A 13,192-nucleotide genomic window follows, 5' to 3' on the forward strand; every position below is an offset into this window, starting at 1 on the left:
CCTATTTTAGTGTTGTGCTCAGACCCAGGTAGGACCTCGGGCGTGCTGGACAGACAAGTGCTTTACCACTAAACTACACGCCAGCTCTATAATTTTCAAATCCCAATTGGAAAAAAAAAAAAAAGATTAAAAGAAAGGGAAAACTTGATGATCGAGGTCTCCAGTTGGTATCTCCCAGCCCCTAGAGAAGTTCAGATCTAGAATGAGGTATGGGGTGAATCCCAGCAAGGGATGCTCACCAACAGCAGGGCCTCCAGATGGCTCAGGTACGTCTCCTCGCTGGCCAGGATTGCGGACAAAACCCACTTTCTCATCTCCAGGCCCTTTTCCAAATCCAGCTCACTCTGCAGGACAGAAGCAGAGACATCAGCTCCCTCTGAGGACAAAGTACCCAGAGATGGTCCACCAGGAAGGAAGATGGGGGTACCAATAGTTCTGGCACCCATTCAGCTAAGAGCTTGTCGTCACTAGACAGTAAAATCTAGAGGATCATATGACTCTCACAAACTAGAAAATGGGGAGTTTCACGCTGAGCAGGCTACAGGGCCTCCTCCCCTTCTTGCCTTATGCCTGGAACCAAGGAGTAGCTGCCTCGATCCACACATGAAAGAAAAAGGAAACTCTGACCCAAGGTGGGCATAGCACACAGGAAGCCCAAGGGTAGCTCCAGGAGGGCTGTGCTGCAGTCTATCAGAGCCTACTGCCTGGTCATCCAGATTCCTGCTATCGGAAAAGGTCTGCTGCTCCTTGCCCTTCACCTGATGTGTGCCTCACCAGGGTTCCCTGACTGTCACTACCACCTGGACCTTGGAGCAACCAGGTCCCTAGGTAGCACCACCTCCTCCCTCAGCATGTTGCCCTTCCCGTGACTGTCACCACTGCAGCTGTGTCATCGGCTTCTGCCTGTGAGAGGAGGAAGAGGGTGGCCTCCAGGCTCATGACTTTTGTTTGATTCTGCCTTCTTTTGCTGGTCGGAGGAACCCTCTTGCAAGCAGATTCTGGGCAACGTATCTAAGCCCGTCAGTTTCCCAGATAAGGACAGTGAAGCTCCACCACCTTTGTCTCCACCAAGACAGCGCTGACATGCTGCCGATGCTGACACAGGGAGCACAGCCTGCGTAACCCTGGGAGAACATGAGCCGATGCCAGGTTATGATGGCACTGTGAACTGCACTGTGTCACCCCCTCCCCATTTCTACATTGAAGTCCTAAGTCCATAGCCTGAGGATGTGACTGTATTTAGAGACATTGAAATGACAGTGGGGTGGATTCTAAGCCAGTATAACTAGCATTCCGTACGAACTGGATTATGAGTCCATCACACAGAGAAGACATTTGATCCAACAATAGTTATGTATAGCCATTCATTCACAGATTCAGGAGAGAGGACTCAGAAGAAAACACCCCTGTAACAACTAGACCTCGGCCTTCCAGCCCCTAACACTTCTGAGAAAGTGACATTTCTGCTGTTTAAACGGCGTGGCTCGTGGTGCTTTGCTATGGCACGCCGAGCAGTCCAATAGTGACGGTGGTGCCAAAGGCAACAGAAACTGCTGCCTGATTTCCTGGCCACTCCCTGCTTCTCTTCCCCAGCCACAAGTGATGTCAGAGGTTGGCCGTGCCCATGGAACCAACCGCTGTGTGGCACCTGGCCAACCTGCCCCACCTACAGGCAGAGGCAGATGCCAGGAAGGGGAGGTGCCCGCATCCACAGAGGGTTCCGTGATGTTAAAAGCCCCGCCCACTCCTAGTTTCCTAGCCCAAGAGAAAGCTCTAACCAGCCCTATTACCCCACCTCCCTGGATTAAAACAGGAGTGTTGACCTCCCCACCCCTCTCCATGACTCATTTTCCTAAATCATTAGAGGAAAGCTGTGAGCAATGCTGACATTTGGAGCTGAGGGGTTCTCTCCTGGGAGCTGGCAGGCACTTCTATGCATTATGACTCTCTATCGCGTCCCTGGCCTCTACTTCCCACATAGGATGCCCACAAATGTCTCTGGATAGTACCCAGGGCCCGTATAACCCTGAGTGAGACTGACTGGGTTCAAGGAAGGACCTGACCGAGGACAGCTCAGGCCCTGGAGAGGCTCTGCAGTTGGACATTCGGACCCCACACTGGATCCTCTGTGTCTTTAGTAACTCTGCTGGTCCTTCTCAGCTCCTTACTCTGTAACAGGGAAATATTTCATAGTATAGGCTGCAGGTTCATCAAGGAGAACCCAGAGTTAGGATTCAGGGTCAGAGTTAGAGAGCTAGGGTTTGTCCAGGTAGCCTCTGGCCATGGGCTTTTATCACCTAGATGTAAACTGTCTAGCTCTTGTCCTACCTGGATCTCTGGGGCTCGTACCCCATTGTCACTGACACATGGCATTTGTGTGTGTGTGTGTGTGTGTGTGCCTAAGCTGTGACCATGCAAATGTGTGTAGGTGACAGCCACCACTCCCCTCCAAATGGGTCCCTGCAGGTAACACCAGACAGTGGCTTCCACAGATAAGAGCCTCCCGGGCATAGCTGTGCCTGAACTGGAAACTTCCCGTGCTTGGAACATACAGTGCTCAATTAAGATTCATTTCATCGTCAAATCTCAAAGACCTGGCTAGGTCCTAGTTTGGGGCCTCGCCTTTATGAAACCCCAAGGGCTCCTCCAGAGTCTCAGTGATCTAAGTGGGAAGCAAGCAGGTCCCAGAAACCCAAGACTGTCAGCTGAGCTCGTTAAAGGCAGGGAGATGGGGAAATCCTGATGTGTCACTCAAGTTTGATAGGACACTGTCCCGGATACCCAGATATGCAGGATTTGATGGAGTGACATTCACTTTTCAGCCCAGTGGGATGGCAGGTCATCAGAGAAGCCACCTCCGTTTCTCTTTTTACATGTCTGCCACTATGACCAGATGATGCACCTATCCCACACAAGGGAAGGCTTAGGGAGTGGCAGCCACCCCCAACGTGCAGTTCTCCTCCTTTTCTAAGAACAATCTTGCCACTGTGAGCTCCAGGGAGACAGTGGGGTGCAGGGAGGCCAGCAGGGCCAGTGATGTCCCTGTCCAGCCTAAGATGCTGCTGCCTGCATAGATGCTGATGCCTGGTGGAACTGTGGCACTTCATCCCACCCATATAGTTTAGAAAGCCAGGAGGAAACACTGGGCAAGCAGATGGTGCCAAGTCCAGTTCTCCTTATTCCAAGGGTGAGGCTACATGGTTCCGGGATGGTGCTGGGCTGGATGGAGACAGGATGGGAGAAGATGAATCTTTTAAGATGGAGAATCTTTTGGGGGAGCAGAACAGTGCTGATGGCATCCCACAAGCAGCAAGTGAGAAGAAGAGAGCAACGGACAGGGTTGGTACTGGCTGTTTATAACCCAAGCGGCACACACGGCATTCTGTAATCAGGGCCCTACAAGCAGGGAGATTCCTTCTAGGAGGAAGCTTCGGTAAAAGGGCAGCTGGAAGCAGACAAAGAGGTAACGAGAAGCCCTTATGCCTAATTTTGAGTTCAGAGACAGGCAACTAAGAATGGCTAGAAACAAACTGGACTGGTGGTAACAAGGCAACAAATGTTACCAAGCTCACAGGTGAGCAGAGGCTGGTCCATTAGTAGATCTTTCAAGGCTCTTCCCAGGGGAACTCACTGACCAACCAGGGTGCAGCTTTCTCTACTGTAAGTTCATAGCCAGCACGGCTGCTGGACAAAGGGCCCTCACTCATAGCCAGCATAGCTGCTGACCAGGGGCTCTCTTCTAGTTTGAATAGGGCCAGGACTCTCTAAGTTATAGGCTAGATACTGCTCTAGAGTCCAGCATGCGATGGCTTGCAAGCCCTCCAAAGGCCCAACTTTCATAGGCAAACCAGTCCTCCAGAAGGGGAGATCCCAGCCCACAGAGCTGGCTCTATCAGTAGATACAGTCCCAACAAACACACCTGAGGCCTTCTTGCTGCTGCCATGATAAGGGGTGTTAGGTCTCTGCCCCACCCCAATTCAATACCTAACTCCTTGGGGTGGATGCTCACAGAGAACCCCTGAGATCCAGATGTTCCACTGAGCTTGTGTGTTGCCATGGAACCCCCAGGGAAGTTCTCTTAATGCTCAACAGCCCAAAAGGTACCAGGTTGGCAGCAGGGGGCAAACCAGGATTTGGGAGGCAGAAGAACCTTAGGCAGCAGGGTAGGGTGTTTTTGGCCCCAAACCCACCACATTCCCCAAGGAACCTAAGAAGAGATATCAGAAAGCCAAGGGTATGTCAATCACCAGAGTCATGATGGAATTCTACCCTTAGTGCTCTAAGCGCTGGAATACGCATCTGAGCAGAGGGCTGGGGAACAAAGCTAGGTGACAGGTCACCGTCCTCATTTGGAACCCCCTGCCACCTCCTCTGGTGGAATGCCTGGTGGGGAGGGCGGTACTTAGACCTGTTTGTGTAGATGTGCAAAGTCCTGCCGCTGGAAGCCTGTTTTATGGACTCCTAAGGGGGGGTGGAGAAGGGAGACAAGGTTCTGCATGGAGTCTACAGGGATGCGCTGGGTGCTAAAAGGCCACCATCTGCATTTGGGAGACCAGCAGGATAGATAGAGGCTAACCGGGACCAAGCCTGTATCAGAGAAGTAGGTCAGCTGTTCTCACGCACGCTACGCACACGCCACACACAGGCCACGCACGCAAGCCACGCACGCACGCTGCAAGCATGCCACGCAAACACGGCACGCACGCATGCATGCAACGCATGCGCAAATATGCCACGCAAACACGGCACGCACGCACGCACACGTACTTGTTATGGAATAAAGCGCTTATTTGCTCAAGCTTACAGTCCATCACTGTGTGTGTTAAGGTGGCAGGAACACGAAGTAGCTAGGCAGTCATATTAGGTTCAGAGTCAAGAGTAGAGAGAACAGCGTGTGCATGCGTGCTGGCGCTCCACTTGTTTTCTCCGTAGGATACCAAGCCTGGGGGATAATGCTGTCCATAGCGAGAAGGTCTTCCCACATGAATGAACGTAATTTGGATAAATCCCCCCAGACTCTCCTAATCTAGGAAGTCCCCATTGAGACACCCTTCCGATGTGATTCTCATTGTGTCAAACTGACCATTAAGAGTATCACAGGAGGTGTCCCCGCTCCGATGGCAGTAAGAGCATGTCCCTGACTCCACTGAAAAGGTTACCTTCAACAATACCCCAGCCCACAGGACCATGGAATGGCTCAGGACATCGTGCTGGCTGGGCATATTCTCTGGGGGAACTGCTCTGTCAAGCCTGCAAGTGCCACGGGGTGATGTTCCCCAGAGAGAAGGCTGGCCCATACAGTATGCTACTTGGGAGTGTGGCAGATGGTGTCTCAAATGTTCCACTACTCATTAGCCACATGACCTGAGAGGAAGCTGGCAACTCTTATCAGTTATATTTTGGTGACGTTGGAGATGACTGCAAGATGAGTTCCTTGGGACTGCTGGTGAGGGTCAAGTGCAAACTCACTGGAAAGACCTTGGTCAAATGAAGCTACTGTGAGGACCTTCTCTGTTGAAAAGGGAGTGAGTGTATCCCTGGAACAGAGGGTCAGGGCCAACATCAGCCTAGCTGAGCACTCCAGCTGGGACCGCCATGTTAAGTCCTGGTTGCTTAGGTAGTGGCTTCTGGCTTGGGTGTTCTCAGCCTTTCAAACACAAGCGACCCCCCTCTCTAGGCTCAGTTTATAAAGCAGCCCGTGGCCGTGGCCGCCCTGTGAAATGCATGCAGAGGGTTGCTTCCGACCGCCCTGTGAAATGCATGCAGAGGGTTGCTTCCCTCTACCTGATTCATGACAAAAAAGAAGTTCTCTATGATTCTCTAATGGTGCCGCTGCCTACTTGCTGCATGTCCCCAAACAAGGATTTGCCTTCCAGGGCATGGCCTCCCCCAGGGAAGCAGTGGACTGGTCCAGAACAGAGCTCAGTGTGCATCCAGACATCACATCTACCCCCCACGCCCGGGAGGTGTGCCTCTTGTACTTACCACTTTGGTGGGCTCCAGGGCTCCTGAGGCCAGGCTGCCTCTGCCTTTGCTGCTGAGGTGTGGCGAGGAGGAAGGTGAATCATCGATGTAGGGCAGGCCGTCCTGGTGCCTGCGCTGTTCCTCAGCCTGGTCTGCGGCGCAGCCATATCCGGGTGGTGTCCCAAACGAAGAATCTGTGTGTACAAAGGAGCGACCTGTGTTAACGAGAGCCAAAGGGGGATGTTTCAGGGGTGTCTATGCCCCGCCTGTCCAAGCAAGGGCCCAAACTGATAGCATCTCTGTCACACACAGCCATCTCTTGGGGGACTGCCACCTACTACTAGCCAAAGAGAGAGAAGGGGCCAGCTGCAGTTTGTATCCTTGGGGCCATGACTGTCCTTGGGAAGTGGGTAAATTTAGGGGACATAACAAGTAACATCTGGTCTCTGTAAACACACACACACATACACACACACACACCCCATACTCTTTCCTAGCACACGGCTCTTAAAATTGTTAGACTCTCTGAAGTGATAATTACATGCTTGTATCAGTGAGATGACTGTCTAGCTCAGGATGGGGCTGCTGGCGGGAGTGGAGGACTGACCGTGTAATTAGAGAGTAGGGACTTTCGGCTATGACCCTGGCCCTCTAGGCAAGAAAAAGGGCTGAAGGGGGAGTTAGTTGATCATTAGAGGCCAGTGACATAACCAGTCATGGGTATGGAAGGAAACTTCTATAGAAACCTAAAAAGCAGGGTTGGGAGAGTGTCTTGGCTGCTGAACACATAGAAAAACATGCTAGGCCACCCCAGTTATAACATGCATCTCTTTTCTCCTCCTCCTCTGAGTTGTGTGTCTTTTTTTTTTTTAAATCATAAACTGAAAATCTAGTTAGGAAACTTTTTTCCTGCTTTCTGCTACCAGCCGTCCCTGTGTAATCTGATAGCGTATGGAGAAGGGTTTGTGAGAGACACTTCCCCCCTCCACTTATACGTTTAAACACAAACATGGGGCTGGAGAGATGGCTCAGCGGTTAAGAGCACTGACTGCTCTTCCAGAGGTCCTGAGTTCAAATCCCAGCAACCACATGGTGGCTCACAACCATCCATAATGAGATTCGATGCCCTCTTCTGGTGTGTCTGAAGATAGCTACAGTGTACTCATAAATAAAATAAATAAATCTTTAAAAAAATAAACAAAAATAAACACAAACATGGTTTACAACCACAGGCTTGAAAATGGTGGAATGAGGTGTGTGTGTGGGGGTCTGGTCTTATGGGGCTGAGCCCTTAACCTGTGGGATCCAATACTATCTCCAGGAAAGGCAACATCAAAACTGAGCTAACACTGTGGGATACCCAGACGGCATCCACAGAGAACTGGAGAACTTCTTAGTGTGAAGGAAACTCACAGAAGTATTCTGTGTGGGTGACGAGAAGACACACAGGACAGGGGCTTATGAGTAGGGGACCTGAGTTAGGAGAACCCCGAATTCAAGGGTGCCTTTGTATGGTCCCCATATACCGACCTATGGGAATATGATGGGCAAAAAGACCAGAGTCTTCTGAACTAATTGTTGGCAAACCCAGGAAAAGCTCATCAAGATCCTGGGCTACTGCCCCAGGCTACGATCTGTAGACCCGTAGTACCCTCTTGCCAAGCCCTTCCAGAAGACACACAGAAGCAAAATACAACCTACCCTTTGCAGACAGCCAGGGCATGTGGTGGGTTAGCACAACAACCTAGACAGTGCTAGATACCAGACCAGACATCCAAGCCGGTCTTGGCCTTAGTTAACTAGTAGTCCTCTGGAAAGCCTTTATCTGAGGGAGGGTGTTAAGCTGCGTATGGTTGCATACACCTTTACCCCCAGCATTTGGGAGGCAGAGGCAAGTGGGCCAACCTGTTCTATGTAGAACTTCCAGGGCAGTCAGGGCTACAAAACGGACCTTATTACAAGATTTAAGTGGGGGCTGGGCCTGGTTACACTTCAAAGCTCTCCAGGTGATGCTGACAGTGAGGTACCCCTGTTAGAGGCAGAGGATTCTGTGACATCAGCTCTCCATGTATGCCTACAATATGCTTGCAATAGGTTCTAGCCTGTGACCTAGCAGGCCAACCCAGGTACAAGAACTACCAACTCTGAACAGTGATGACCAGCAGGGCCTGTGGTCCTGACCCGAGGAACCCGAGCTACACCCCAGGCACCCTCTATTCTAACCCAAGTACAGCACAGGGACAAAGGGATTTGTTCTACTAGAACCTCGTGGCTTAGTGAAGCTCTAGTTAGAGGAAATAGCATATCCCCACAATGGTACTTGAAACTAATCAGTCCCAACACACAGCTCAAGGCTGGATGACAAAGCCTGTTGGCCACCTGTAGCTCCTCTCTGTGCCATTCCTAGCTTGAGATTCATCCATTCATTCTTTCATTCATCCACTCACTTATTCATTTGACCATCCCTTTTTGTTGAAATAGGGTCTCAAAGATCTCAGGCTGGCCTATGTCCTATAACTCACTATGAAGCTGAGGATGACCTTGAATGTCTGAACTTGCTGCTTCTACCTAGGAGGACTGAGATTATGGGCATGCAACTCTATACCTGATTTATGTGGTGCTGGGGAGCAAATCCAAGGCTTCCATGCTTGGCAAACACTCTATCAACTGCCCAGCCTCTAATTTGCATTTTTTAATGGAACGGACTCCTCGCTGTGGACAGCACCCCACAACGGCCCAGTGTCTACTAAATAATATTCGTAAGAATTGTTTGACACTCTTGTTCTTTTCCTAAGAACATCTTTTCAGTAGCCAACACGTTCTTCATCATGTGACAGGGATGCTCTATGTCTGCTCCCTGTGGTTTCCACTGACTACGTGGATTTGTATCCGAGGTCAATTCAACAATAGGTAGGTAACCAATGCCATAAGAATATCAGGGTCAGACTTGTCCCAACGATCACTGTAGATGAACTACACAGTTCTGTGTTCGTGACACAGTGAGCTGCATTAGCGACCGATGGGAGAACCAACTGCTTGGCAAGGGCTTGCCCACCACGGTTGAGGAGTAGGCATGATGATTCCTCTGTGGACATTTCACTGACAGACCAGGAGCCCTGCTGGGCTGTGCCAGCCTATCTAATAATCCAGAACCCTGTGCTGCTCCTCCTGCCGCCCGAGTCACAGGCGATCCTGGAACTGAGCTGTGTCTTATCCTCCGGCCAAGAAGCTTTCGGAATGATCCATGTACCTGAGCTTAGACAGAACAAGGTCATGTTCTTGGCTCTGTCTAACCAGACCATGAGGACAGACTGAACAGGGCCAGGTAAGCATTCACTGGAACACATTTAATTCAAGAGAAAGAAAGAAGGGGAGTTAGGGGGAACTGGGGTTGGAACAGCAGCTCAGCTGTGGCAGAGTGGCCTCCCATATTTACAGACGTGAGAACAGATTGGACATCCCTGTGGCAGGAAGGTTTCCCCAGCACTTATGCTCCTCTTAGCTCTGTACTTTCTACAGGGTTGAAGGTAAACTGAAGCTGGACTCTGGTGCTGATAGATGGGTTTTGTTTTTTTTTTTTTTTACAGACAGTTGCTCACGTCCTTTGGTAGTTCTCTCCAGTTCAGGCTTAGACATCTGCTGGGGCAGAGAAGTCCAAGTCTCACCACAGTTAATTGTCACTTCTGGACCTATGATCATAGACTACAGTCTAGAGCCTTCTCCCTAGAACCCTGCGGGCCAAGAGCTGATCCTAGCTTGGGAAAAGGGCTGTCAGTCAGGAACTCGAGGATGACCATCTATAGGAGTCTTCCTTTATTTTGGAGCAGTGCCTTGCACGGTATGGGTGGCATTACCAGGTGCTAAATTTCCTAACAACGAACGGGGAAGCCTCAGCTCTTGCAAGAAGCGGGGTGGAAAATACCTTTTGCCAGGTACTTCCCACAGTTCTTGGTGGTGTTGTAATCTTTTACACATTCTATGGATGCACACAGACACCTTGATGGGCACGGACTTCCAGACTACCATTTTTTCACACAGCATTCCTGAGATCCACCCACACAGGGAGGTCAGGGAGTATGCAGAGAGAAAGCAAGAAGGAGGAGGAGGGCATCAAAATTGTATGAGCCTAAATCCTATCAGCCCCGGGTATTAGCCAAACATTCCCTGATGGAGTCTTAATTGGTAGGCTCAAAGTAAGCAGGCCTTAACTCTGGGGCGTCATGGAGGCATGTATCTTTGCCATCTGTGTGACGTGTGGGGTTAGACGGCAAATTTAGTAGGTAGATCTACTTGTTCTATGAACAGGCAGGGAAGTGGTCACTGTGAGGGATTCTATAAGATAGATATCAAACATGAAGGAAGAGGAAAGCTGGAAATCGTGACTGAGACTCAATTGGAAGGCTGACCGAGACCTGCTTCCAATGGGAGGAAGCCCACTTATATTATTAAATATGAATGCCAATATAGTATACAATTGTGATCAATGGGCTGGGACAGAAAGGCCGCCTAGTGTGTGTATGACCCTTCGTGTACACACGCGCGTGCATGTGCGCGCGCGCGCACACACACACACACACACACACACACACACACACACACATGCACACATGCACACTAGCAGAGCCTGTTGGAATAGGCCTTTTAGCCCAGCGCTGAGGAGACTAAGGCAAGCCTGAGCTTTGAGGTGATTTCAAGGCCAGTCTGGGTAGCTTAGTGAGACCTTATCTCAAAATAAAAGGGGAAAGGGGGTGAGAGATACAGCTCGGCATGCCCAAGGCCCTAAGCTTGATCTCTAAGTGCTAGTCTGTTATTTAGCAAGCACATTCCAAAGAGAAGATGTCCCCCAAAGTCTGTGCTGATAACCACGTGATCTGGCAATTCTATTACCTACATAATCAAGACTAGAAAGTTGTTCCCTCAGATGTGTCACAAATTTAAGGCCACCCTGGGCTACATATTGGGATTTAAGCTAACCTGGGAAATGCAGTGTAAGAAAAGAAATATAAATATAAATAAATATAAATAAATATATGATGACTTTCATGTTATACAAATTTTACCTCAAGTAAAGACAAATTGGATACACAGCGTCATATTCTACAATCGAGACTCCTCAGGGGGCTTGCAACAGGAGGCTTGCATGCAGTTTAAGATATACATGAGTCACTGTCTTAAAAGAAAAAAAAAAAAAAACCTAACAGTTTTCTGAAGGCCAAGAGAACTATTCTAAATAGACAACAGAATCAGCCACCTGGTGCCACTGCCCGAGGTCACCACAATCGGCAAACAGCCACTGAATCGCTGAGGTATGTGGCTGGCTTCGGTGGGTTTTCTACTCTCTTCCTCTGCTAGGCTGGCAGCTGTCCTTCCTGCACTGATAGCCAAGGGAGTCATAGCAACCCCAAAGATGACATCACCAGGCCCGTTCCCAAGCATGGAAAGCCCCAGTTGCTTAGGCAGGGAGAGGTCATGGTCATGAATCAGTGTGTGCCACACGGAAGGCCCTGAGGCTGGCTAAGCCCTGAATGCCACCCAGACAGGCTGCAGAATGCTAGTCAGGAGGGGCCTGAGTGTCCCCTGCTCATGGCCTTCGGCCTGGGCACTCCAGGTGGCCCTAGCTACCCCAAAGGAGGGGCAGAGTATTCTAGTGCTTTGTTCCCTTACAACAGTGGTTCTCAACCTTCCTAATCTGTGACCCTTTAATACAGTTCTGCATGTTGTGGTGACCATGCCCCCTCCTCCCCAATCACAAAATTATTTTTTGTTGCTACTTTGTAACTGCAATTTTGCTACTGTTATGAATTATAGTGTAAATAGTTTTTGGAGAGAGAGGTTTGCCAAAAGGTTGTGACCCACAGCTTAGGAATAGGGGGTAGGCTGACTCATATAAACTGCACTTATGTCTCTGTCTATTCGAGGCCTGGGTTTTAGCTGACCGGAGACTCTAAATAGCCAAAGGGCCAATTCTGTGGAAAGATGGACATCTTCCACCCGCTGAATGTACCAACAAAATGGGCAAGACCCCTCCCTGTGGTGGTTTGAAAGATAAAGGCCCTCACAGGTTCACACATTTGAATACTAGGTCCCCAGTCTGTGTTTAGGAAGGATTAGGAAGTGTGGCCTTCGAGAGCGTGTATCACTGGAGGATGGGCTTCCAGGTTTCAAAAACTCAAAGCATCCCAAGTAGCCCCTCCTCCTACTCTCATTTCTGCTTGATGCTTATAAACTGAGATGTGAATTCTCAGTTACTGCTCCAATGCCACGCCTGTCATGGATTTACCCTCTGAAACTGTAAGCCCCCAATACAAATCTTCTGTAAGTTGCAACAGGAAAGCAACTACTCCCACCACCCCCTGCCCCATACAATCAGCACCCAGAACATTGTTGAAAACTCTTCAGTCTCCGAGGACTTAGCTTGCCTGAGATGCCTAGACACTGGAAGTAGCAAAAACAATCTGATGCTGCAGGCCCCAGGTTGAAACTGGCTAGTAGTAGGGTAGGCAAAGGTGAAAATCCCAGCTAGCAGAAGACAGCAGCCCTTGCCCATGGCGAGGGTGATATAATTCCTGGTCTTTGAACCACCCTGATTGATTTATTCATTATTTATTTGTTTGTGTATACAACAAGGTTTGGAAAAACTTCTTGGAGCCTCAACCATTGATTCCCAGACAAATGAACATGGCTCCGTTTCAGTGAAGACATGTGCTGAGTTTGTCGCCTGTGCTGGACATGTAATGGTATCACACATGGCCCCTACCTCTTGGAAGTATACAATATGTACATCAAGATAACCATATCAGGGTCACCAAGAGAGGAAGCTGAGGGAATGACTAAAATCTCAGGGAGGTACAGGAGGCAGCCATACTCTGCCCAGAACACAAAGGCAAACAGCAGGCCCCGAGGGTCCAGGGGTAATCCTAAAATCATGGCCTCAGGCTGAGAACCTGCTGAGTTATCTGGCCATGGAGCACTTGACTATACGTGCAAAGCTCTGGGTCCTGTGCCTATGGGGCGGGGGGTGGGGGGGAGTGAGGTGGGATGAGAGAAAATGACTATGTCCAGATCCTAACTCTGAACCCGTATGAATAGGATCTTATTTAGAGACAGACATGACTAGGAAGCTTCAGATGCCATCTCTGTAGGTTACCCAATTATGATCGCTCTGCTGCCCTCTCGCCCTTAAGACCACTCATGAGGAATGGAGGGGTATTCTTCTACATCAAGCAA

The 13,192-nt window shown here is 49.8% G+C and overlaps 1 protein-coding gene across 1 annotated transcript in view; it reads right to left on the reverse strand.

The window, feature by feature from the left end:
• The window catches only part of Bcr (BCR activator of RhoGEF and GTPase), a 130,462-nt gene that overhangs the window by 56,006 nt on the left and 61,264 nt on the right, over positions 1–13,192 (reverse strand). The window contains exons 2-3 of the mRNA XM_028773919.1: positions 5,987–6,159; positions 240–344 (exon numbers count right to left, since the gene is read on the reverse strand). Coding sequence (XP_028629752.1) covers positions 240–344; positions 5,987–6,159 — 278 coding nt within the window. The remainder of the gene's footprint in view (positions 1–239; positions 345–5,986; positions 6,160–13,192) is intronic.

This window comes from Grammomys surdaster, unplaced genomic scaffold (genome assembly GCF_004785775.1).
Source record: "Grammomys surdaster isolate TR1022 unplaced genomic scaffold, NIH_TR_1.0 237, whole genome shotgun sequence".
Classification (NCBI taxonomy): domain Eukaryota; kingdom Metazoa; phylum Chordata; class Mammalia; order Rodentia; family Muridae; genus Grammomys; species Grammomys surdaster.